The 26,558-nt window shown below is 43.1% G+C and overlaps 1 protein-coding gene across 1 annotated transcript; it reads left to right on the top strand.

The window, feature by feature from the left end:
• Window positions 1–1,327: 1,327 nt before the first annotated feature.
• Window positions 1,328–26,517, top strand: FAM160A2 (family with sequence similarity 160 member A2). The gene is made up of 12 exons (XM_012803860.2): window positions 1,328–1,495; window positions 11,715–12,042; window positions 12,155–12,784; window positions 13,140–13,298; window positions 13,491–13,577; window positions 13,772–13,939; window positions 18,427–18,506; window positions 18,721–18,884; window positions 19,603–20,382; window positions 22,909–23,087; window positions 23,246–23,408; window positions 25,992–26,517. Exons 2-12 carry the CDS (start codon window positions 11,905–11,907, stop codon window positions 26,348–26,350), a joined length of 2,907 nt encoding a protein of 968 aa, XP_012659314.1. The 5' UTR covers window positions 1,328–1,495; window positions 11,715–11,904; the 3' UTR covers window positions 26,351–26,517.
• The last annotated feature ends 41 nt before the right edge of the window (window positions 26,518–26,558 follow it).

Below are 26,558 nucleotides of genomic sequence, written 5' to 3'. Positions count from 1 at the left end.
ATTTTGAACTAATTTTAGGCTTACAGAAAAGTTGTGAAAATAATACAGAAGAGTTCTGGTAAACTCCTTAATCATGTTCATAGTACAGTGATCAAAAACAGGTATCAAATGCCCAGACAATTAAAAAACTCAATTCAATTCAAATTGAGGTGAGGGGAGAGCAGGGAGATAAAAGAGAGGAAGAAGGAATGGCTGAGGAAGGAGGCAGATCAGTGTGCTCCCAATTCATAGGCACATTTCCTTGGGGGTGGGACACAAGTACAACAGCGACCTCACACCTAACAAAGGAAAATATTGTAACCTAATACTTTGTATCCTCTGTTAATTTGAAATAAAAAAATTAAAATTTGAAAAAAACCAAAAACCAAAAACAGGTATTCAACATTGATACATTTTAAAGTACAGACCGTATCTAACTGAAACTTCCATTTCTCTACCTTAGTTGATCTTATACATATATTTTGCTTGTATTCCAAGACTCGGTTCTTCCTGGAAGTCATCCCTAAACCCCTTCGCCCTTCCTTCCCCTCATTCTCATCTATAATCATGCTCAGTGCTGCTCCTAGACGGTCCCCCTACTATAGCATTTATTACACTACGTTGTAATTGTCTGGGTCTGGTTAAAGGGCTGAAGTCCTGAATGGTAGAGACTGGTTGTAATTGATCTAAGTGCCTGACATGCAGGCACTTTTCTGAGATAGTGCCCAAGGGATCACACAGCAACACGGCATACAGGGGTTAGGCGAGCCAGGGTTGGTCAACCTTAATGTACTAGAGATCCAGCCATGCGCGAAGATGTGGCAAAATAAGCCGGTCTGTTTGCACTCAGCCCTCTTTAGGGATCGGATCCTTCACAGAACCTATCCACGGACTTCTGATGACTTCTCCCCTTAGACCCACCGTTTCGTACTAGCCACGCCTCCTCCAAGACTACAAGCTCCTCCCAAGACTTGTGGCCCCGCCCCTTCTCTCTAGCTTTCCTTCCGTTCCAACTCTTTCCTAAGTTCAGAGCTTTTGGTCTTTCCTCTAAAAGTCGCGTCCCTCCTTCGGTCCCGCCTTCTGCCCTCTGGTTCGACCTTTCCCTCCCAGGCTCCGCCCTGCCCCCGCGGGCCTCCACCTCCCTTGAAGGTCTTCCCCTACTACGTGCAGGAGTCCTTCTGAGGGGCGGGGTTTACAGTACGATGGGGAGGAACCTAGGGGAGAGGCAGTACTCTTCCCTCCGAGGGCTGTCAGCGACCCCGCCCCTGCGTTCGGCCGTTGCTAGGAAACAAGCGTCGGCGCTCCAGTTTTGGCCCGGCCCAACCAATGAGCTGGTACGCCATTGCTCAGTCGTGCGTCGCTGGGCGGCTACGTGTGGTGCGCTGGGGCGCGGGCTGCGTGTGGCGCGGGGCGGGGCGCGGCGGGTGAGCCTAAGGAGCGATGGCGGCGGCCTGAACTCACCTAGCAGCGCCGCTACGACCGGGCCTGGCCAGGGTCGGCGTTCTGTGAGTGAACGGTACGCGTGAGCCAGAGGGCCCGGAGAGGCGCCCGCGCGCGTGTGTGTGGGGAATGAGGGATTGGGAAATGACAGCATTCGGTTTGGTGACTGGTGGTGAGGGAACAGGGTGAGGGGCTGGCAAGTGGTGAGGGGCAGGGTATGAGTGTCTAAGGTAGCGGAGCAGGGTGAGAGCCTAGAGGTGAGTGGACAGTACGGGGCTGGTTATATGAGGGACTGGGATGCTTTCTGAGGGGCCAAGTTGAATGGAGTCCTGAACACGGCGTACTAGGGCCGGGGCTACCGAGGGCAGAGGTGAGGGACAGCCCTGGGACCTGACTTAGGTAGGGGTTAAGGTCTGTGAGGCGGGGAGAGTAAAGGAGAAGACAGGAACCAGTGGGGTGGTTGGTTACTTGGTGAGAGAAGTGAAGGCAGATACATGAGGGAACTGGGATTTTGAGACGTGGATAAGGGTGAGAGATTGGTTCTGAGGCCTCCTTGGATGGACTGACTGTCCTGCCTAGTGCAATAGTTTTAAATTAAGGGTGGGCAGTTTGGGTGGAAATGTTGTGCACTCTCCTGCTCCCATGGACTCTAGTAGACAACAGGGAAGGCTTCATCGGCAATAGTAACTACAGTAATGAAAATCTATTTGATGCTTAGTCTTCAGAGTAATCACTGGAACCGCATTTCCCTCAAGTTTCTCCTTTGGATTGCATACTTGAAGGTGGGCCTTCGTATGAAGGTTTCTGGGCTCCTTATGTTTGTTTTCTCTCCATCTGCTTCTGGACAACCTTACTCCACTGTTGCTCCCTCCCTATGCTGAATCTTTGTTTGGATTGACCACTTTCAATTGACAATTCTACTTTCATGGAGGTTACACGGTTTGTCACATACAACATTGTGTTTTGGCTCCCAGCTTATAATTAAATTAAAAACTACCTTATTGAGGTAAATTTATGTACAATAAACTGTTCATATTTAAAATGTACGTGTTTGCTGAGTTTTGACTTATATATGTGTTTGCGAAACCCATCACTTTTAAGATACTGAGTATTTCTGCTAGCCTTCAACATTTTCTCCTATCCCTTTACACCTTGTAATTGGGTTCACCATGCATTTTCAGGTCTCCTCGCATCAACCCATATGCACATGAAAATTTTTATTTTTATTTCCAAATTTTAGGGGACACATGTTTTGTTTACATGCTTTGTTTTTGTACAGACTGAGTCAAAGTTTTAAGTATGCCCTTTACCCGGTTAGTGTACACTTGGAGTTTGGCACTCAGTGATAATGAGCATGTTGACACCATGGACCTGAGACATCTTGATTCTTCCCAAACTCAGAAAGAATTTGGCCATTCTTATTTATCCAGACCATTCCCTGAGAATTCGGTAACCTCATTCTCCATTCTGTTCCAGAGACTCAGCCTCAGAGTCCACCATTCTATCCTGTGGTATATTTTCTTTCTTTTTTCCTTCTTCTTTTTTTTTTTTTGAAACAGAGTTTTACTTTGTCGCCCTGGGCAGATTGCTGTAGAGTCATAGCTCACAGCAACCTCAAACTCTTGGGCTCAAGTGATTCTTTGCCCTCAGCCTCCCAAGTAGCTGGGACTACAGGAGCTGGCCATTTAGAGAAGGGAGTCTCGGAGTCTCGCACTTGCTCATGCTGGTCTAGAGCTGGTGAGCTCAGGCAGTCCACCCGCCTCAGCCTCCCAGTGTGCTAGGATTACAGATGTGAGCCACCACACCCGGCCCCTGTGGTATATTTTCACTGCGTCTCTTTGGAGACCAAACAGGTCTTCACACTGGTGGAACACTTGGCAGCTTGCCCAGAAAGAACCCTGTAAGATCTACGGATATAATTCAGAGTTTAGAGCAGTGGTTCCTAAACACAGCCAAGGATGTGGTTTATAATAAAAGTTTTCATCCATCCATGGTGTAGCATAGTAAGTTTTCCTTGAAGATAAATTTATTTTGAGATTATCATTCCTATTCTTTTGCCGTTGAAGTGTGCTTTTTCACTGAAGAAATAACGACAGTAGATAATGTTTTTTTTTTAAAAGGTCTCATTTCCAAAAATAAAATTTGACAACCCTATTTTAATTAAAAAAAGATTGGTTTATGAACTCCAGAAATCTAGAGTGATGATGGTGTGGCTGTTGTAGTAGGTTGAGAAAGCATACATTTGTACAGTAATTCTGCATAACTTCTGACATTTGAACAGCATTCACCTCTACATAGCAATTTCAAATGTTACTAGATTTACATGGATATCTTGTAGACAAAACCAGGAATTCTCATTTTGTAGATGAAGAATCAAATTTAGAAGCCAGATGTCACATGGAATTAGCAAAGCTGGACCCAAAATTTAGTTCCCTGAGCATGAGAGTGACTTGGGGAAAGATTTGTAACAGAGAGTAAAGGTGATATGGGAAAATTTTTTATGACTTGTAATTGGTCAATTTCCAAAATTGATTTTTGGGAAAAAAAAGGGACTTAGAAGGAGACATAGGGAAGAGGGTTGTATTTAATATTATGATAATAACATTGGATTGGTTAGTTATACCTAATACTTAGATCACATCATGATAATGATAGGATGAATCAAATCAAATGTCAGAGAGTTCTTAGAGACTGTCCAAATTCTTAGTTATATTGGAGAAAGCAGTTGGATTTGGTAAACTTATTGTTTGCTGTTTGCCAACTCTTTATTGTACATTAGATTTAATGGATTTTAATTTACATTATATAGCTGAGTGGTAAGTCTGAGAGGATAAAACAGAGATGAAGATGATGATGTAGAGATAGAAACATCTTAGGGTGCTGTGTTAACCATTTATTCCATATCTATTATGTGCCAGGCACTCTTAAGTACTGGGAGAACAAATTATATATTCACTCAGCAAGTATTTATTGAGCACATAGTCTGCCTTTGTTACGCTTACATTTTCTGGCTTAACAAGGTAAATAAAACATGGTTCTCTGAGATCTCAAGGAATTTTCAGTCTTTTTGAGAGCTGTAGACACATGAAAAGATTTTTAGTTTAGAGGGAGAATATGAAATAGAAAAATATAATGAAGTGATTATTTCTGTATATAGTTCTAGTTTCTGTCTTCCAGACATACATATCCATTGATCTACTATAATTTGTCTCTACAGATATCTCAAAATTAATATTTCAAAGACAGAACTCACTGACAGTCCTGAAAGCCTGCTTTTGCACCCACATTCCCCATCTCTGTCCAGGCAAGGATTTTCTTTGTGCTCTTTCATCCGCTGCATTCAGTAAGTCACTAAATCTTAATGCATTTCCCTCGCTGTTGTCTATCTTCTCTTTATCTCTATTGCCACATCTTCACTGTTAAAGCTTTAGTGTAACTCCTCCTCATCTCACCTGACTTTTTAAAATTGTTTCCTATCTTTAAAGTTGTTCTTTTCTAGACTATCCCTAGAATGATCTTTCTAAAAATACAAATTTGATCATAGAATTTCTCTGCTTAAAAACTTTTGGCTCTTTATGTCCTGTAGGACAACTTCCAAATTCCTTAATATGGCATCAATTTGGCCTCAACTCACCTCTCTCGCCTCATCTCCTGTCCCTCCCTACTCTGTGTTCTAGCTTGAATAAATTGTTCACAGTTCTAAAAGCATGTTACTTTTTTGAGCCTTGAAATCTTTGCAGTAGTTGCTTCTACTAAGAATGCGTTTTTTTTCTCTGCCCAGTGAACTTTTTTTATTCTTTAGGATCTAGTTCAGTTTTACCTCTTTGACATCTTTGTTACCTTTACACAAAGGGAGTAGAGATAACCTTGTGTGACATGAGGATTCACTTTTGTAAAGGGGAGTCACTGTGTGCTAGAAGTTTACTTTTTGAATTATAAGGGCTTGCTGGAGTCAGATGAGGAGATCTGTGCAAGAGTGAGAGGTAGTAATGGGGAAAGGGGAAGGAATGTGTTAGCATTATACCCTGATATCCTATTTGTTTGAGGGGTAGAGAACCAGAGAGAATATGTGTAAGTAGAGTTCTAGATTGGTGGTAGGCTCCTATTAGTTGGTATTGTTTGTTTGTTTGTTTTTATTTTTCCTTATGTATTCCTATGGAGTTTTAATCAGGTCTTTGTGCTTTCATATTTAAGGTAACAGCCCATTCTTGCATCAGTCTTCTTGGCTAGGAAGCGCCATTGTAAGGAGATAAACCTCAGGACTTTACTGACCTGTTCTTGGAAGGTCATATTGGTTTCTCATGTCTGATGTACATGTTTTTGCAGATGTATCCCTGCCCCCAGCTCTCTCCTTCTCTTTGCCTCTCCCAGGGCAAAGGTTCACAAATTGCACTGAGCCTCTTCCTGCCCTGTGTGTCTGCTCTTCTGAGGTTGGTTGATAACACCTTGCAGTATGTGCCTGTAAGGCTGTATTTTGGACTCTAAGGTGAGTGGTTGACTTTGACTGTTTGCGAGTCTGAGAGATCAGTTCCTTCACCCTTTTTACACTGAAGATAGACCTGGGAAGAGAGGAGGTCTACTCTTTTTTGAACTTTGCTTATAGGAGAAAAGAACACCATAAAAGGCTAGTGATTCTACTCTCTTCTTTGCCTTGTTCTGAACTTTTCAGAGAGTCTTAAGTAGATGACAGGAACACTAAGCTGTGGCCTTCTTTTATGTTTTTGCAATATGTGAACAGGGCCCAGATTAGTGTTGGCTTTTGAATTTTGAAATGCTGATTCCATTGTGTCTCTTCTCTTTGAGGTCTTTGAAAAGGGAATGGGGAATGGTGAGAAAAGGTCCTAAAGGCCAATTTTCCTTGGGTCTGTGAGCAGTGGCTTTTGTTGTCAAGCAGTAGAGCAGTAATAGGCAACCCTGGTATATTGAAGGGTAGGAGCAGTTTGTTATACTCCTATATCAGTGACCCTATATCAGAGATGTGGGTACCTCAGATCAGCAGAGGGAAGGAGGAAAGGAACATGTAATTTACAAAGGACCTGCTTTATGCATAGAGTGCTACATGGCTTATTATTTTTAAAACTATTAATGCTTATTTCATCAGAAATTTATAGATGATGAAACTGTCTCAAATGTTTGAAGTGATTTATCTAAGGTCACACAACTGGAAAATGATGGACTGAGATTCAAACCTTTGAGGAACTCCAGAGCTCAAGCTTTACCTAATACTTTGTATTATTATTGTTTCACTATAGAGTCTCTGTTTGTTTTCAGTCTTCAGAGGAGATATGATTGAGAAAAGTGTTCTGTAAACTGTAATTTTTTTATCAGTCAGATTCCTTGAAGGTTGCATATAGCTCAAGCTGGGTTTGAGAAGAATTTAATAAACAAACTTACAAAGGTATGAGCAGGGCTTAAAGAAACTGACAAGGGGTGGTGCAACATCCCAGGGTTAATAACAGTAAGAGGGGCTAATAACTGAAGACAGTTCTTACCACTTGTCTCAGTTATTGGCCTTTTCTAATCCTTTCTTCTTTGCGGTTTTCACTATTTAAAATTGTGGTTTAGGCTTGGCACCCATGGCTCAAGTGGCTAAGGCACCAGCCACATACACCTAAGGTGGTGGGATCGAATCCAGCCCGTGCCCTCCAAACAACAATGACGGTTGCAACAAAAAAATAGCAAGGCGTTGTGGTGGGTTCCTGTGGTCCCAGCTTCTTGGGAGGCTGAGGCAGGAGACTCACTTGAGCCCAGGAGTTGGAGGTTGCTGTGAGCTGTGATGCCACGGCACTCTACCCAGGGGGATAGCTTGAGGCTCTTTCTCAAAAAAATAAAAAAATAAAAAAATAAAATTGTGGTTTAAAATATTGGTTTATCATTTGTATATGCCTTCTTGGGACCATAAGTAGTTAGGAGATGGATAAGCATTTTTTTTTTCCAGAGCATCCCCACTACTGATAGCTACTAGTCTCTGTGACTGTGTTTGATGGGTTATTGGAAACTATGTATGAATGACTGAGCATCCTTTCGGGACTCTACTGCCTTCTCACCCCTTCTTTTCTACCCCACCTGCACTCTCTTGGGTAAGTGGGGAAGGACAGGTGGGGTAGGAGTTTGGTAGATGTCAGCCTCCCTCTTTCTTCACTTTCAGATTTACCCGGAGTGGTACCTATCTTTTGTTTATTGATGTTTCTCTGCTTTCTCAGAGAAAATGGTATACTTCTTTTTCTCAGACAATACCTGATTTTTCTGTCAGTTATCCCTATCTATTTATTTATAGCCTGCCACTTTCTTCAGACTTTTTTCTCATTTGGCAGACATCCTTGAGGCTTCCCATCCTAAAACAAAACCAATAATAAAAACTCTTTCTCTTGGCTCTATCCCATCCCAGCTTCCCAGCTTCTTTAACTATCGCCCTATTTTATCCTTACCCATATCACTGACTTTCTGAAAATGCATCTTACACTTCTCTGACTCCTGTGTATTCTTTAACTAACTGCTTTCCTAAGTTTATCAAAAACTTTATTCCTGATACCAGTACACCATTTTTAGTCTTCATTCTACTTGAACTTTCTATGGACTTACATGCTGTGGACAACTTCCAGTGCCTGTAAACTTTCTTTCATTGGTGTCTAGATCATCATTATTTCTTGGATTTCTCCTTCCATTTCTGGCTATTTTGAGAATGTTCCTTAAAGACTCCTCCTCCTTTGCTTTCTTAAATCCTGTTTTCCCCTGGAGTTTACACTTAAATCCTTTCATGATCTGCAAATCTCATAGATAATTCCATCTACTTCCATAGCTTCATGGTCCCTATAAGAGGGGACCCTGAAGAGGACTCTGTCTGTCTTAGTTACTACTCTATCCTCAGTGCCTCAAGCAGTACTTAGGGACTCAAGTAAGTGTGTATTTGCTGAATGTATGAAATTGCATTTATATTTATTGCATTTATATTTCTACTCTTCATTTCATTCTTGAGTTCAAGTATATTTCTACTTGCTTTTTGGACATTGTGAATATCCTGTAAGTGTCCTAAAACTTACCATGTTCAAAACTGTATTCCTTCTCTTTTCTAAAACACAGTTCCCCTTGTTAAGTGTTTGTAGTCTGTTAATGGTATTATCTGTTTCTGAGTCTCCTATACATTCTATTAGGGTCTTTTCTCATTCCCATTCATTTGCCAGGTCTTTTTGCTTTTACTTTGTGATTAATTTAAATCTGAAGGCAGATTTTCTATATTTACATCCCAGTCCTTTCATTTATCAATTAGCTATTGGGCAATTTATTTAACCTCTCTGGACTTTGATTTCCTCATGTATAAAATGTGGGTATTAATACTTATATGGTTTTTATGAGGTTTAGATGAGCTATTTCATGTAGTTCTTAGAAGGGAGCATGATATGTAGTAAATGGTCAATGTATGTTAGCTGCTATCATTATTATTCAGCATTCAGTTCCATAGGATTTTTGAGGGCAGGCACAGTGTTGGCACTGGGATTTCAATTGAGAATGAATAGGTCTGCTTATGTTAGGGGTTTGCTATTTATTAGCAGAGACATTGCAGATATAAATAATTTCAATATTGCATGGAACATGTTAAGATAGATGTGACTCTCAGATTAATCTTTTCTAATATTGCTTTAACTACCTTAATTCATGCCATTACTTTTCAAATATGAACTGTTGAAACAGCTTTTATAAATTGTCCACTGCCATCTGTCTCTCTCTATTCCACCTTATATTACTGTCTGACATATTGTTAATGACTAATCTGATCTTAGAGTTTCATTGTTTAAAAGCCTTCTGTATCCAAAGTGTCTTTAGATAAAACCCAAATTCTTTAGCATGGTATTCAGTGATGTTTATAACCTTAAGATGTGTTTACCTTTCCACTCAACTATCATACCTTTTGTTGCTGATTAGTCTATGATTAAACCACACTGAGTTCTTTCACAATGCCATATTTTTGTTCATAGTGTTTTTAATATGAAGAAAGCCTTTCCCTTTGCTCTGTATAATCAATATCTTGTTATTAAAGGTCCAGGTCAGATATTACCTCTATCGTAGTGTTACTTAATACAGTGCTCAGTCAGTATGGATGTAGATTGAGTTATTCAATGAGAAGGCCCTGCCTCTCTTCTAGGACCAGCTCCTCCCCTGCCCCATAAGACTATCACCCATCCTTTACAAGATTTCCTTAAGCATAGCTGCTACTTTCCTTTAGTTGTAAACTGGTAATTATGAGAGAAAGTATCAGAATGAAAGGAGATGTTGGCTAATATAAACTTAGGGCAAAAAGTGGGGCTTGTGCCAGGTCTCTGGGTTCTGTTAGCCTTTGTTGACTATAAAGAGGAAGAACAATGAAACCACACCTTTCCTCTCAAGGTTTTATGCTTGTAAAAGACAGTACTAATGAGAGGGTAGTGGCTATGATGGTGAAAAAACTATGGGTCATGGCCTGGGTTATTTTGGTGCTTTTATCCTTTCTCTTGTGAGGGTATCTTTTCACATCCCTGGGAGTGAATTTTGAATGCATCTGACAGGAGTAGGGGCTATATTTGTATATGGGAATGTGTCCGTATGTTCCGTATTAGAATGAAAGTAGCTCTGCTCTATTGGTTGTCTCTGAATGCTACCTCTTAAGGGGGGTCATTTAAGGGTCTTTCTCTCAGGGACTATTGGGTAGGTTTCTAGGGAGGGACATGTGATAGCCAGAAAGAAATTTCTCCCTCAGTAGTCACAAAGGGCTAGAGTCAGATCAAGTCTGGGTTTCTTGATTGTTTTTTCATTCACTCACTCACTCACTCACTCAAGCTTGCATACATTCAGCAAATATGTACTTGAGTCCTTAGGAACTGCCTGAGACACTGGGGATACAGCGATCTGACAGACTTTGCTCTCAAAGAGCTTACCTTTTAGTCACGAAGACAGACAAATGAATAAACCAATATATAATTTTAAATAGTGAAAACTTCTAAGAAGAAAGGGTTAGGAAGCTAGAGAGTAAGGTAGGAAGATGTGCTATTTAGATAGAATTGTTAAGCACAGCCTCTCTGAGGAGATGGCATTTGAAAAAATGGAGCAATGAGCACAATGTGAAGAGCTTGAAAACATTCTAGGCAGAGGCCCTCTGTGACTAAAGTATGAAGGAGGAGAATGGTAGGAGGTTATACAGCTTAGATTGTTTAGGCTTCTAAAGGCCAAGGTAAGAAATTTGGATTATTACTATTGTAATAGGAAATTACTAGATGGTAATTCAATAGAGGAGGGATAATATAATTTAGGTTTTAAAGATATCACTCTGGTTGTTGTGTGAATAATAAATGCTATGGGGGAAAGAATAGAAGCATGGAGACCCATGGTGGAAGCTACTGCAATAGTGAGACATGTTTTGGGCATAGAGATAATAGGGTTTGTTGATGACATGAATGGTGGAATTAAAGAAAGAAGAAACAAGGATATGATGCCCAGGTTTTTATATTTTTCCCTTCATTTTCTTTCTTTTTTTTTTTTATTAAATCATAACTGTGTACATTGATGCATTTATAGGGTTTAGTGTACTGATTGGATATACAATGTGAAATGCTTATGTTGAACTGATTAACACATCCATCACAATTAGACTCTTTTCTTAATAGTTTTGAAATATACCCTTGCATCATGCACATTAGGTGAGGTCCCTGCAAATACCCTCCCTCTTCCTGTCACTCCCTTCTCCTCCCCTTTCTCTCCTCCTCCCTTCTACTTTCTATAGTTATGTTTTACCATTCGTATGAATGTGTAGATGATTATATATTGATTTCATAGTAGTATTGAGTACACTGGATACTTTTTTCCCCATTCTTGACATACTTTATTAAGAAGAATATGTTCCAGCTCCATCCTAGTAAACATAAAAGATATGAAGTCTCCATCTTTTTTATGGCTGCATAGTATTCCATGGTGTACATATACCACAGTTTGTTAATCCATTCATGTATCTATGAGCACCTGGGCTGTTTCCAAGTCTTGGCAGTTATGAATTGGATGCCCAGGGTTTTAGATTGAGCATATAGGTGAATGTTGATATCATTTATTAAAGTGGAGAAGGTTGAGGGAGTAACAGGTTTAGTGGCAGAAATCATGAGTTCTGTTTTAGACATGTTAAACATTTAGACATGTTAGGCACTGACTCTTGTGTGTGTATATGTGTATGTGTGTGAGGTTTTCAATGGACTGATAGTTCTGAGTTCTTCCTGCTGGGGAACAGAGAGAAGTTAGTTTATGTTTATCTCTTCCATTCTTTCTCTTTCAATTAGATTTGCAAATCTGGACTGGACAGTGACTTTTGGGCTTGCCATCAGGCCTGGTGTGACCTCTGGCTCCATGGCCAGCTACTGGTTCTTACAGACCGGATGAAGCAGACTGGAGCTTCAAGTGGAGAAAGCCTCCAGCTGGGAAATCCTCAGAGTGTAGCCCTCTGGCTGCTGGCCCTGCCCAGCCTACCTCATGGAGAGGATGAATTGGCTAAGCAGACTGGCTTCCCGGGGCCCTGGGCACCGTGTACCTCAAGGGACCAGTCCACAGACCCCTGTCATGCCTGACCCTGAGACCTGCCTCATGGTCTTCAAGAATCATTGGTCCCAGGTAAGAGACTGTCTGCTAAAGAGCCTATTGAGCTGGCACCTGAGTGCTCATTTTCATCATCCCATTTAGTCATCAACTTAGATTCCTCCCATTTTCTGTCCTTTTCCCTTAGGTGGTGCGAATCCTGGAGCGGCAGGGCCCTCGGGCAGCTCCTGGGGGTGCAGATGATCTCAGTGCTGTGCGCAACCACACTTACCAGATGTTGACACTGCTGGCAGAGGATCGTGCAGTTGCCACAGGCCCAGGGCCTCTACTAGAGTTTGCTCTGCGTGAAGATCTGCTGACCCGTGTGTTGGCATGGCAGCTGCAGTGGGATGAGCTTGGGGATGGGGTCGAGGAACGGCGGGCTGAGCAACTGAAACTATTTGAGATGCTAGTGAGCGAAGCTCGCCAGCCACTGTTGAGGCATAGTCCAGTTCGTGAAGCTCTGCTTACCCTCTTGGATGCTTGTGGCCGTCCTGTGCCTAGTAGCCCAGCACTGGATGAAGGCCTGGTGCTGCTTCTGAGTCAGCTGTGTGTGTGTGTGGCCCGGGAGCCTTCATTGCTCGAGTTCTTCCTGCAGCCACCTCCTGAGCCTGGAGCTGCGCCCCGACTTCTCCTCTTTTCTCGCCTTGTCCCTTTCGTCCATCGAGAGGGTACCCTGGGCCAGCAAGCCCGTGATGCCCTACTTCTGCTCATGGCTTTGTCAGCTGGGAGCCCTACGGTGGGCCGCTACATCGCGGATCACTCTTACTTCTGCCCGGTTAGCACGCCCTGGCATGGGGGGGGGTACTGTATGGCATATAGATACTGGATAGCACCTTCCTATCTAGGAGATGTGGAGAGGTTATATACCAGGACCCTCTCATTCAGGAAGTATTGTCTGGATTTGAAAGCAGCCCCCTGGAGTTGGAGTGGCAAAGAAACATGGGCTTAAATGAATAGGGCAGATACTGCGGCTTTTTGTGGGGCATTATTCTTAGGTGAGGTTCCAGCACATTGGGTAGTTAAATATCTGCTTTGGTAATAGCTTATACCTCTACTATCATCAAAAATATGGATTAATAGCTTTCCCATCCTACTTTTATATTGTCTGAGCCTTTGTTAATCTCCCCTAGGTGCTGGCCACAGGGCTTAGTGCCCTATACTCCTCACTGCCTCGGAAGATTGAGGTTCCAGGTGATGATTGGCACTGCCTTCGACGAGAAGATTGGCTGGGAGTACCAGCCCTTGCACTCTTCATGAGTTCCTTAGAGTTCTGCAATGCAGTTATTCAGGTAGGACTGGAATTCTCAGGAGGTCTAGCCCTTGGTTATTCTGGGGAGATGGGGTGAAAGGGGGTGCATTCCCTGGAGTTCTTCTCTTCTGCCATCTTGGGGGAAGGATACCTATCTATATTGCACTATTCACTCCTTTCCAGAAAGTGGTCTCTTTATAATGTCCCCCCTTTCTTTCTGATACTCCTACAGGTGGCTCACCCCCTGGTGCAGAAACAGCTGGTTGATTATATCCATAATGGGTTCTTGGTGCCTGTCATGGGCCCTGCCTTGCACAAGGTGAGAGGGGTGGCAAGGCAGATTAGGGGCTAGGCTGGTAACCTGAGTGCTAGGACCAAAATGAGAGACAGTTGGTGGGGTAGCATGTTCCCTTTTCCCTGTCTGCTCCTAATTTCTCCTTAGAACCCAGGGGAAAAGATAATGTATGTGCAGGGAAGCCCTAAATTTCCAAACTTTCCCTTCCCTTTGTCCAGACCTCTGTGGAGGAGATGATCGCCAGTACCGCCTATCTGGAACTTTTCCTACGGAGTATCTCAGAGCCTGCCTTGCTCCGTACCTTCCTGAGATTCCTGTTGTTACACCGGCATGATACCCACACCATCCTTGACACCCTCGTTGCCCGTATTGGCAGCAACTCCCGGGTATGGCCTTACCTCTGTCTTGGCTTGCCTGGGTGAGCCATCTTCTCTCTCTCTGACCTTTGTTTCAGAAAGATGTTCCTACCCTACTCTGACCTGTGTCTCCAGCAGTCACTCCAAAATTAGGTGGCATTTACTTTTTAGCATTAAACTTTTAACCATATTGGGTACAGATTTTAATCTACTTCTGTTTTTATAATACATGAATCTAGAACAGTTACCTTTCTGCTTGACTTTGGCTGTTTGACATGACTGTAGCTACCATGTAATGCTTGTAATACAGCCCTAACCTGAGCTTCTTTTCAGCTCTTTGTGCTCTGAGGACTGCTGTGGGTGACTTGAGATCACTTTAGATTTTGTATCCACCTTGATAGATGATCCTGTGGCCATTGATATGCTTACTTTCTTTCTCCTTTGGATTTGCTACATCTGAACTACAACATGGGACACTCATCTAGTTACTTACATTCCTTCCTCCTGAACATTTTTATTGAATGTTTACTATATGCCATATTATTTGTTGGTGCTGGGGATATACTGATAAGCATGGTAGATAATTGTTGTTGATTTTATAGAGCCTACTCTGTAGAAAAAGTAGACAAACAAAGACTTTAATACAATAATGAAAAATTGCTCGATGTTATGAAAAAACCAGAGTGCTTAGAAAATAATAGGTGGTTAAGGAAGATCTCTTTTAAAGAGGTGAGATTGAACTGACATAAAAGTTATAAAGGAGTTAACCTATTGATTAAGGGGAAGAATGATCCAGGAGTGTTATGTGAGGGCTTTTTTGCTTATCTGTGGTGGTGGAGATTATGAAGATTATTCAAGGACCTTTTTTTTGGCTCATCCGCTTTCCTTAATGTTTGTATGTTTAATCTGTGGCCCAATACAACTCTTCTTCTTTCATTGTGGCACATAGAAGCCAAAAGGTTGGACACAACTGGTAGGCAGAAAGAATAGCATGCAAAGGACATCAATTGGGAGAAGAGCTTAATGTATTTGAGGAAATGAAAGGCCATTATGACTGGAGGTGTAATGAGCAAAGGGGAGAAGGGAATGAAATGGAAGTAGAGAGGTAGGTAAGATTCAGATCATGGGCTTGGTGCCTGTAGCTCAGTAGTGAGGGCACCGGCCACAAACACCAGGGCTGGTGAGTTCAAACCCAGCCCAGGGCTGCTAAACAACAATGACAACAACAACAACAAAAAATAGCCGGACGTTGTGCTGGGTGCCTGTAGTCCCAGCTACTTGGGAGGCTAAGGCAAGAAAATCGTTTAAGCCTAAGAGTTTGAGGTTGCTGTGAGCTGTGATGCCACGGCATTCTACCCAGGGTGACATAGTGAGACTCCGTCTCAGAAAAAAAAAAAAAAGATTCAGATCATGCATTTCTTGGTACACCATAGTAACCAGTTTGGGTATTCAATAGAAATGTATATAAAATGGCAGAGAATAGTTTGCAAATGATAAAGACCTGACAGCTTTGTAGGAGAATAAAGGATTAGTGTAGCCATAAATTTATGGCATTTATTTTGGCTCTGAGGCCATTTTTCCTGTCTTTATTACAAATAGTCAAAGTTCCTTTAAAATCACTAAGGTTCTAGAAAACTTCTAGGTAATTGATGTACCTGGTAGTTGGGTTCCAGGTCAGTGAGGTTTCTGGTTAGCTATGTATTGTATAGGTGCAGTTTCTGAGTAACTAAGTTGGGGAATAAAAGAGATAGTCTAGACCAGTGGTTCTCAACCTGTGGGTCATGACCCACAGGAACTGTATTAAAGGGCCACAGCTTTAGGAAGGTTGAGAACCACTGATGTAGACTGACTCTGATTAGATTAGTGTTTCAAAACCAGGGATATACTTCAAAAGCATCTGGATCTTTGAAGGGGACAACAACTACGATGACAGATTCTAAGCTTCATCTTTGCTCTCTTGAATTGTAATTTTTGCTCAGGGCATGTATACTTTAAAAATATTCTGAAAAGTAATTATGATACATGCCTTAGGTTAAGATTTATTGATATAAACCAAAAGTGAATAGATGTCAAAGCTTTAATTTTACAAAGGTACAAAAAGTTTATTTCTCATTATGCTAAAGTTAGGCCATGATCTTAGATCCATTTGGCCTTATAGATCATCCTGTTCATGTGTAGACAGTTGATTTTTTTTCTTGAGCTTGATTTCTCCCAACCTTGTGTTAGCTTTATTCATCTTACTTTTATCTTAATCTTATCCTAACCTAGGGGTCCTCAAACTTTCTAAACAGGGTGCCCAGTTCACTGTCCCTCAGACTTCTGGAGGGCCGGACTGTGGGCCCTGGGATGAGTCGGCTGCTAAGCAGGACAGGCAGTGGCGAAAACACCTGGCGGGCTGGAATGTCCTAGGCGGGCCGCATGTGGCCTGCAGGCTGTAGTTTGAGGACGCCTGTTTAACCTTTTTGATTCTCCCTCATTATCTTTAGTCCTTAGTTCTTATACCAAATGGTATGTCGCCCATTTGGTCCCTTGGTCTTTGGAGCCTTTCGTATTCTGGATTTTTCTTTTTGGTTCCTGGTTCTTAGAGGAACCAGAACTCTTTCAGTTTCAGGATGCCTTATATTAAATATGTAGATGCTTTTCTATCCACTGTCTGGTTCTTTTCAGCTTGATTCTTTTGCCTCACTTTGCAACTTAATGTATAGCCTGTCTTTTGTGCCTTGAAGTGAATCATCTGTATTCACATAATGTATTAGTTTCCTATTGTTGTCGTAAAAACTACCAAACTTAGTGGCTTAAAATATATTTATATTTATTTTATTTTATTTTTTTAGTGCTGTGGCATCACAGCTCACAGCAACCTCCAGGTCTTGGGCTTAGGCAATTCTCTTGCCTGAACCTCCTGAGTAGCTGGAACTACAGGCACCCATCACAATGCCCAGCTATTTTTTTGTTGCAGTTTGGCTGGGGCCAGGTTCAAACCTGCCACCCTCGGTATATGGGGCCGGCACCCTACTCACTGAGCCACAGGCACCACCCTTAAAATAGATTTATTATCTTAACAGTTATGTAGGTCATTCATCTGACATGGATCTTACCAGGCTAAAATAAAAGTGTTGGGGGGACGATGTTCCTTTTTGAAGGCTGTAGGGGAGGATATATTTTCTTGCTTATTTATGTTTTTGACAGAAATAATTTCCTGGCAGTTGTGGCACTAATATCTCTGTTTTCTTATGGTCAGCTGAAGACCATTCCTAGCTTCTTGAGCAGCCAGACTCTTTGGCTTGTAGCCCTCTTCTTTCATCTTCAGAACTAGCAATGATTGATCAAATCCCTCTTATGCTTTAAATTTCTCTTCTTTTTGACCCAACTGGAAACAATTCTCTGCTTTTAAAGAATCATGTGATTTGATTATATCCACTTAGCTAATACAGGGTAATTTTCTCATCCCAAATTCTATAATCTTAATCAAGTCTGCAAAGTTTTTTCTGTCACATAAGTTGAAATATTTGTAAGTTCTGGAGATTAGGATGTGGACATCTTTTTTACCTACCATACTACTTTTCAGTGAGTTTGAATTTTTTCATTGCTAGTTAAAGTGGTTATTAAGGATATTTTCCTAAACATCCATGCTGTTCAATATGTGAACTTATATTTTCATTCCTTTCCTGCTTACGTTGTTGACTTTTAATTCTCCCATAGTCACTTATCAAATAATGAACATCTAGCCTGCAGGTAGTGCCCTAGACTAAGACCTATTAGTTGTCTTCAGGAAGCTCAAGGTATCTGATACCCTTCCCATAAGGGATGTATAGAGAAAGTGCTATGAAGGATTTAGGTCAGTGAGAGAGAACGTACATGTGTCTGGTCTCTTTGCTTAACCAGAGATAAACCTCCTTCTTCCTTTTCTAAAACTAAAGGTTTCCCTTGCACCCACCTCCTTTTTCCTTTTCCTGTCAGCTGCCTTTGAGCTTTTCTTTACCCTACCTTCTGAGAGATATACTATTAGAGTTGTGATGCCATATTCATAGCCCCACCCACTTCTCATTGGGATTCTTTCAGGTTCTCTCTGGTTTCTTATTGGTAGGCATTCAGTTATTTTGTTACTACAGTCCCTGCTGACCGGATATTCTCATAATTATCATGTTGCTATCGTCTTATGTTATTCATTTAGTCACAGTCTTTCTTAGTGTCTCTTTTTGTGGGCTTTTCATTCAGATATTGCCCCTCTGCTGACAGATATATATAACCAGAGTCTGCTGACATGTATCTAAAGTCTGTAGAAATCCATTTGGTCTGACACGTGGTTAATTCCTATCTGTGAACAGTGAAGTCTTGTCCACAGAGGTCGTGTGATCATCTAGTTAATCCTTGAATGACTATTATGTGCCAGGCCTGGTGCACATTTGTTCCTCTAGGAGTAGGTTGGGCCTGGGGGTGGGGTTCCCATTTGTTAAACAGGTTGGAAGCTAGGGACCTCTTATAGTGACTCCCTCCCTTCTCTCCCACTTGCCCAGCTCTGCATGGTCTCTCTGAGTCTCTTCAGGACCCTTCTGAACCTCAGCTGTGAGGATGTCCTGCTGCAGCTGGTTCTCAGGTACCTGGAGGGGCAGGGCTGAGGGACGGCTGACTCTGAACTCTCAAGGCCATCAGGGCCTTGTACATTGCTGTAGTGATGAGTTATATTGGGGTTGCTCATGAGTATTCACTTGGAGCCCAGCTTAGCTATATTGTTCCATTGGCCTGATGGTCTCCTAGGCTCTGTTCTTCCTTCCTGATCCACTCTGTCCCCTTTCTGTTATCTTTCTCAGGTATCTCGTTCCATGTAACCATGTGATGCTGAGCCAGAAGCCAGCTGTGCGTGATGTGGACCTATATGGACGAGCAGCTGACAAGTTTCTCTCCCTAATCCCACGCTGTTGTCGTCACCATGCCCCAAGCCCACCTCATCCAGAGCATGCCTCATGGGCACGAGGTGGGCCTAACAGAGAGACAGGGAGAAGGGAGGACATCATGGGTATGGCCTGGGTTCTGGGGGAGCCTAGTAAGATGGTGGGGCTAGGGTGAGGGGAGGAAGGTAGCCATGAGTGGCATTCTATCTTTGGGGAGGTTGATTAGGGCCCTTGCAGGGAGGATCCTTAACTTCACCAAAGAGATTTGGAGTGGGATTTCTGGGCTCCGTGCCTATACCTCACTGGTTAGGGCACTGGCCACATACACTGGGTCTGGAGGGTTTGAACGCAGCCCATGCGTGCTAAACAATGGCAATTGCAACAAAAGAATAGCTGAGTATTGTGGCAGGCACCAATAATGCCAGCTACTTGGGAGGCTGAGGTAAGAGAATAGCTTAAGCCCAAGAGTTTGAGATTGCTGTGAGCTGTGATGCCATGGCACTCTACTGAGGGCAACGTAGTGAGATTCTGTTTCAAAAAAAAAAAAAATAGAGTGAGATTTCTGGACAGAGCTGTTCCTCTTCTTCACTCTGGTCCTGTATTCTTCCTGTTTTCATTGTTTCTTTGTTGGTGAGAGGAGATAGTGGATGAGGATAAGGTTAATTTGAGGATTGAAGAGGCAGCTGTCTAAATAGGTTCCATATTTCTGCTTTCTCATGATATTCTCACTTAGTCTCCATAGTTATCTCTTCTTTAGGACCTCTGTCTCCTTGATTTCTCTTATATTTTGTCTCTCTGTAGGCCCTGGAAGCCCAAGTGTTGACTCCTCTTCTGTGGTAACAGTAACCCGGCCCTCTACACCATCTCGTCTGGCTCTTTTTCTGCGGCAGCAGAGTCTGGGTGGCTCTGAGTCCCCAGGTCCAGTCCCTCGCTCACCAGGGCTTGCTGCATCCCCAGCTTCCAGCCCTGGCCGACGGCCTAGCTCTGCGGAGGAGCCTGGTGAGCTGGAAGACAATTACCTGGAGTATCTGCGTGAGGCGCGCCGTGGTGTGGACCGCTGTGTCCGAGCCTGCCGTTCCTGGTCTGCCCCCTATGATGGCGAGCGGCCCCCTCCTGAGCCCAGTCTTTTTGGCTCCCGGACTAAGAAACACAGCTTACTGCCTGAGGAGGACAGGAACAATGTGGGGCAAGGAGAGGAGGAAGAGCTGGGGAGTAGAAGGGTGGCTGGGGGCACAGGGGAGGGCGTTGGCCACCTGCCCCCTCTGCAGCTCAATGGGGTGCCAGGACCATGGCATGAGGGTGCCAAGAAAGTTCGTCTGGTGCCACAGGAGGGAGCTGGGGAACTGCTAGAGGGCACCTCTGAGGGCATGGCAGGACTAGAGGGCTTTGGGCAGGAGCTTCGGGAGCTGGAGGTGGCATTGAGCAATGGGGGAGCTGGCTCAGAGCCTCCACTAGAGCCTCCACTACCTCTTGAGGAGGAGGAGGCCTATGAGAGCTTCACCTGTCCCCCTGAGCCCCCTGGCCCCTTCCTCAGCAGCCCTTTGCGGACTCTCAACCAGCTGCCAAGCCAGCCCTTCACTGGTAAGCTACTTAGCCTAGGCCTTCTCCTTTGTGTATTCTTTGCATGTTCTCAACATGTTTGTGCTGGTTTCTGAGACTTCTTGGGCATGTCATTTCTGTGTACTTGCCTAGCCCCTCATTCATCCTGCTTGGGTTACTTCCAGATATGTGTCATGTCATACTTATGTCCCTGTGTCTGTACATCCTTCATGCTTGTGCTGGTTTGAGTGTTGACTTAGATCTGAGCCTTGTATGTCTGTCTTATGTGCATGTTCCTCCTCTTCCCCTAGTCTGGCTATTTCTTGAGATTTATGATTAGGATATTCTGTGTTTGGTGTTTCCTGGTGAATCACAACAATATTTCTAAACCATATGGAAGATATATGTGCTAGCCTGTACGAGAGGCACCTGGAAACCCTCTGTTCCTTGCTGTTCCCACCAGTTTATCTGTCTGGGCATTGTCTTCTGTTAGCTCTCCTGTGCCCTAGGGTCAACTATTCAGGTGCTTTTCCCTCTACTTAGCTTCTTCTGCTAGTCTCTTCATAGAAAGAACCAATTTCAACTTTTTCCTGTCTACTGTTCTTGTACCTTGTTGGTTGGCAGGATTGTCCAGTGAAACTATCTTAGAGAATTAACAGTTTGTTTGTAGTAAAGATGGAACCCCAATGAGTGACATACCTCTTTGAGGGCAAAAGACAAAGCGTGATCTCAGGCTTCCCAGCTGGGTAATTTTGGGCTTTTAGAGATGCCTCTGGAGCTAGACCGATCTGAGTGGTTGTGCTAAATCCCAATTGTTGGCCAGCCTAGCCTTCTTCTGGCTCTAATCCTCATTCCGTACCCCATACCAGGAAAACAAAACAAAAACAAAATCACACCTTTGGGAAGCAGTGTAGAGGCTAAGGTTTTGGACTAGGCATACCTTAAGTTAGTATTCCATTTCTGCCATTGATGCATATAAGTCACATAGTACAAAGCTAGCACATTGTGAGAAGGCAGTAGGTGGTAGCTTTTCACTAGGATATCATTTCTGGGTACAGGGCAGATTTAGGTTGAACAAGACAACCACCTATCTTCCAGTGGATAGTCAGGTTGTCATGCCTTGATCAGTTGTTGGCCTGACTGTGCTTGGGATATGCTGGCCATCCTGCTTGCACAGTACCAAGGCTTCCTCTTTGGAGTAATGCCAACTTCCTCTTCTTACAGACTACAGAAAATACATCTCACTTTTTATCTAGTCTCTCATCTGTTCCTTCCTGCTTAATACCAGTAGGAGGTAATATGCAGGTCTTACCACAGTCTTAAAGTATTAACTGAAGCTCTTTTCCTTTTTCTTCTTTGTAAACAAACTCATTTGAGCTTTTTAAATTGTCTCTTGCAAGAACCAGGAAATGAGGGGAAGTAGAAGGAGTAAATTAGGGAGAATCTTAGAACCTTGTTAAGGTAGAATTGTTTTGAAGCAAATACTAGTCATGTGCACCTGGAGTGGAAGATGTTTAGGATCATTTTCAGGATTCACTGTTTCCTGCCCTTCATCATTCTCTTGTCTCAATCTGTAGTTCAGTTCTTAGATACATTCCCTTTCTCTTGATCAGGACTGTGATCGTTCTATAGTCCTAGTGTTGGTGATCTGGCTTAGATGAGGCCAGTTGTCCCAGTAGAGTATGTTAATTAATCCCTTCTATTATCTTCTCTTCCATCAAAGAGTCTCTCCTGAGTCAGTTTTCTTTACCCTTGAACTAAGCAATGCATTTACTGTATATACCAGTGGTTCTCAATCTTCCTAATGCCGTGGCCCTTTAATACAGTTCCTGTGGGTCACAACCCATCAGTTGAGAACTGCTGGTATATACCATTCCACCGTCTTGGTTCTCAGCTTCTGAAAGACAAAATGATGTCTTTCTCTGCTTTCTCCCCAAAGATTTCTCCTTTTAAAATTTGCTCACATAGTCACTTTCTTTGTAACCTTTCTTGCTTCTTTCTAACTAGATTTAGTGTTATCCTATGTCTTATGTGAAACCTAATTCTTCTTTTTGGTTTTAATCACTTTCTCTGCCTGTTTGTTCTTCTGTTGTGCCTCTGGGTGAAGTTTTCTTAAAAAGTGAGAAACATGTAGCTTATGATTATAATTGAACACTTAAAATTCATTAGATCTTAGGCTAAATGCTTTATATTGATATCACTTTGATGATCTTCATCACCTTATGAGGTAGGTATATTTTTTTATTTTAACTGAGAAGGAAACTAAAGCTTGGAGAGGTTTGATTTACATAACTAGTAAAGAGTTAAACTGAAATTTGAAACCAGATCTTTGTGACTCCAGAGCCTAAGATCTGGCTGTTCAGCTGGAGTGTGAGTAAAGCTGGCATATGGACTCTTATGGGTCCATATGGTGTCTGCCATCTTATTTCTTCCAGAATTGGTAGTCATGGTATATTTAATCATACCCAATAATTTTCATATAGTGTGGGGGTCTCTTGGTTTTGGGAGGAATGTGTACAATGTGCAATGTGTTCAGGCCTTGTATCCTTGTGCCCACCCCTCCCCCAGGCCCCTTCATGGCTGTGCTCTTTGCCAAACTCGAGAACATGCTGCAGAACTCCGTCTATGTCAACTTCCTGCTGACAGGGCTGGTGGCCCAGCTGGCCTGTCACCCCCAGCCCTTGCTCCGCTCTTTCCTGCTCAACACCAACATGGTCTTCCAGCCCAGTGTCAAGTCCCTGCTGCAGGTGTGCGATGCATGCATGCATGGATGCGTCCAGGCTCCATGGTGGGCCAGGCCGGCAGCTGGAGTGACCCTGGGTGGGCTGGGAACAGGCCCAGGGGGACTAGAAAGGACATATCAGACTAGAGCCACCCAGAAATGTCATGGAGTTGTGCTTCATAGGTTCTGGGCTCTGTGAAGAATAAGATTGAGAGCTTTGCAGCCTCCCAGGAGGACTTCCCAGCACTGCTATCCAAAGCCAAGAAGTACCTCATTGCCCGTGGCAAGTTGGACTGGGCAGAGGGCACTGCAGCAGGACCTGCCCCTCGCCGCGCCGATCCCCTAGGTGAGGCTCATTCCACAAACCCTCTCCCTACCCTTCTAGAGAGATTATTAGCCCAGGTTTCCTGAGCTCCTATTAAAGGTGAAACTTTGTGCCAGGAACTGGAGAGTTATAGAAAATTGATTCTAATTATTTGTATTTAGGCTTCAGTTAGAGGATAGAAGAAAGTTCTATCTATTAAGAGCCAAATCAGCAGTGTCAGCAAAAATAATGCTGTAGGATTTCTGGATAGGCAAGGGGGCAGGCAAAGTCTCTAGGCTGAGATATTGTTACAGCTTGGTAAAGGACGTGGCATTTGACATGGGCCTTGAGAGATGGGTAGGACTTAGGTAGGCAAAGGAATAGGAGGTCTTTATTCTTTTGTCTAGAGACATCCTGGACTATTTAGTTGGAGAAAGGAATTTAAAGGGCAGTGGAATAGTTGGTGGTAAAGCTGGAGAGATTTGGCTAGAGCAGAAGGTTCTGAGTAGAAGATAGACTGGGTAGAAGTTGTGATGTTTTAGGTCTTGAGAAACCACTGGAGGTTCTTCAGTCTTTCAGTGAGTATTTTAGCTCAGGTGAGTTGGAGCTAGGGAAAAAGGTGTCAGAAGGGGCAGTCAGGAGGCTTTTGCCATAATGTGAATGTTACTAGGAAGGCTTGAATTAGAATAGTGGAAATAGAAAGAAAGCATTTGATGAGGTGGAAATAAGAGTGTTGGCAGAGTTTGGTGAGTGGTTGGGAGTATAAGGAAGAAGGAAGAATTAAACATGGCTGGTAAGTTTTAAATCTAGATTTTTCATTTAACAAGTATCGGAGCACTTGCCATATGTGCTGGACATTGTCTTTGGTAGAGGGTTTTCAGGGTGGCACAAGATAGGATTTCTGCTTTAAAAGAATTTACAATGCAGAGAATGACTAGAGGAATATAATAACAGAGAGCAAGGTCCCAGAGGTGTTGGAATAATGAGATCTAGAGCACCAGAAAAGAATTAACTTGGGACAGGACAAGACTTTTTGGTTTTTCTACCTTTGAGGCATTTGAGAGAGAAAGCAAGAAGGAAATGACATGTGCCGATGGAGTTGTGAAGTGTGGAGGGGAAACTTAGAATTTCATAACATCCTTTATTTGCTCATCAAAGAAGGTGGCAAAATGATGTGCTGAAAGTACAGATGAGAGCAGAGGTGAAGTGGAACTTGAAGAGAAAAGTATATGGGCTGGGTAGAGAGTGCCACAGGGATTATTGCACAGCTGTGAAGACCCAGCTTGAGGGTCCTAACTTGATTTCCTCATGATCTAGTGCTAGGAATATTTTTTGCTTCTACAGTTTTGGCACTGAAGAGACTGTGGAGGAAGTACCTGTGGTTTATTTCTGGCCATTTTGTAGTTTTTTTCATTCCCTCAGAACACTACTAAAGAAGTCCAAGAACCTAGGGAATATAAGGGTAGATAAGAAACAGTCCAAGCCCTTACTTGGATTAGTGCATGAGATAGAAGACATAAAAAAAAAATTATTAAAGTATATTGAGATGAGGGAAGGAAAATAGGAAGTCAGTAGAAGTCAAATCTGATGAAGTTTTCCAGAGAAGTAAAGATAGTAATATTAAGCCAGGGAGGATTAAAAAACTAGAGAGAGCAAAATTTAGGCAGAGGGAACTATGAAAGCATGAAAAGTATCTGGAGGGTTTCAAGAAGGGAGGTGTGAATGTATAAGGTAGTTGAGGTGTGGAGAGTTTGAGAAGAGGTTGGAGTGTTAGGTGGAGCTTTGAATGTCAAGGTTAATAGATCTGTATAGCATTTCTGTAGCCAATATTCAAGGTAGGGAATGGGAACCATAATGATTTAGAAGATAGAGTCTAGAGAGTGGATGTATATCCAGACCCAGGAATTTATGCAGAAAATTAGAGGAGAGAAAACTGTTTTAAATGGCTCATTTGAATATAAACTGACATGAAGTTGTCTGGTCACAACCAGTGGGAGGGAGGCTTTGGTGGTTATAGGACAGGAACTGCTAAATGATAGTATAGGAGAGCAGATCTTGAGGGACAGTGATTGTGACAGAAGTGAAATGGCCATGAACTATGCCATATGTAGTCCCTGTGGGTACTGAAGAAGCAGAGGATGTGGGTCAGGTGTTACAGATAGGGGAAGATGGAAGTGGTTGATTCTAGTTCAAGAAGATGATGGGAAGCATGAAGTAAGGACGTTATGGATGAGGAGAATATCTTGGTGGTGTTAGAATAGTATGGGAAATGGGAGAATTTATCAGGGTGAGGGGACATGGAGAAGGAAGAATCTTGGCTGGGAATGAAGCGGCTAAAGTGTTGACTGCTTAAGACTGAGGGTGATAGTTGGCTGGATAGAGGGAAGAAACCTGAGCAGTCGGTGTTATGGTGTTAGAGTGAAAAGGAATCCTTCGCTACCCTATTCCTCAGAGTCATGTTTAGGGTGGGGCAGGAAATAGTACCTGAGGTTTATTTCTGGCCATTTTTTTCATTTCCTTAGAATCCTAGTGAAGAAGTCCAAGAACCTAGGGGGTGGTTCCTTTCTCAGACCAAGGGAGGTTCCTTGATCCCAGTACCTTCATGATACCCCTGTTTATTCCCAGTGAAGAGCCGGAGGCCATCCTTGGGGGAGTTACTCCTGCGACATGCACACAGTCCAACCAGGGCCCGGCAGGCGGCACAATTGGTCCTTCAGCCTGGGCGAGACGGAGCAGGACTTGGCCTAGGTGGGGGCTCCCCTGGGGCTTCAACTCCAGTTCTACTCCCACGGGGCGGGGGCCCTGAGCGCCAAGGTGAGGCTCTTCGAGTCAAGAATGCTGTCTACTGTGCAGTCATTTTCCCTGAGTTTCTCAAGGAATTGGCGGCTATCTCCCAGGCCCATGCTGTCACTTCGCCTTTCTTGTTGGATACTGAGGAGGGAACTGGGCCTCCCATCTCAGGCTTTGGGTCCCTCAATCCTTAACTTTCTTCCATGGACAATCAGGGACATGGGTGGCCTGGGCTGGGACTATGGCACAGGCTCCTTTTTATGTTTGGAGGCAGTGGCAAAAGGACTTTTAATTTATTTCAGATGAATGTTTTATGGAGAACTTGTTGCAATATGTATAAAAGGGAAATCTCTATTCTGTGCTCATTTTTCTTTCCCACCCTTTTTCTATGGGGCTGGGGCC

Source organism: Otolemur garnettii, unplaced genomic scaffold, assembly GCF_000181295.1.
Source record: "Otolemur garnettii isolate 467f Iridium unplaced genomic scaffold, OtoGar3 scaffold00001, whole genome shotgun sequence".
Classification (NCBI taxonomy): Eukaryota; Metazoa; Chordata; class Mammalia; order Primates; family Galagidae; genus Otolemur; species Otolemur garnettii.
The sequence above is the reverse complement of the archived record's forward strand: the minus strand, read 5'-3'. Positions and strand labels throughout refer to the sequence as shown.

What these genes read in the sequence shown, in the direction of transcription:
- FAM160A2 (XM_012803860.2), top strand. Translation starts at nt 11,905, where the DNA reads ATGGAGAGGATGAATTGGCTAAGCAGACTGGCTTCCCGGGGCCCTGGG. An exon ending in GCATGCCTCATGGGCACGAG is followed by an intron (nt 18,885 to 19,602) that starts GTGGGCCTAACA and finishes GTCTCTCTGTAG; the next exon opens with GCCCTGGAAGCCCAAGTGTT. An exon ending in GTGTCAAGTCCCTGCTGCAG is followed by an intron (nt 23,088 to 23,245) that starts GTGTGCGATGCA and finishes TGTGCTTCATAG; the next exon opens with GTTCTGGGCTCTGTGAAGAA.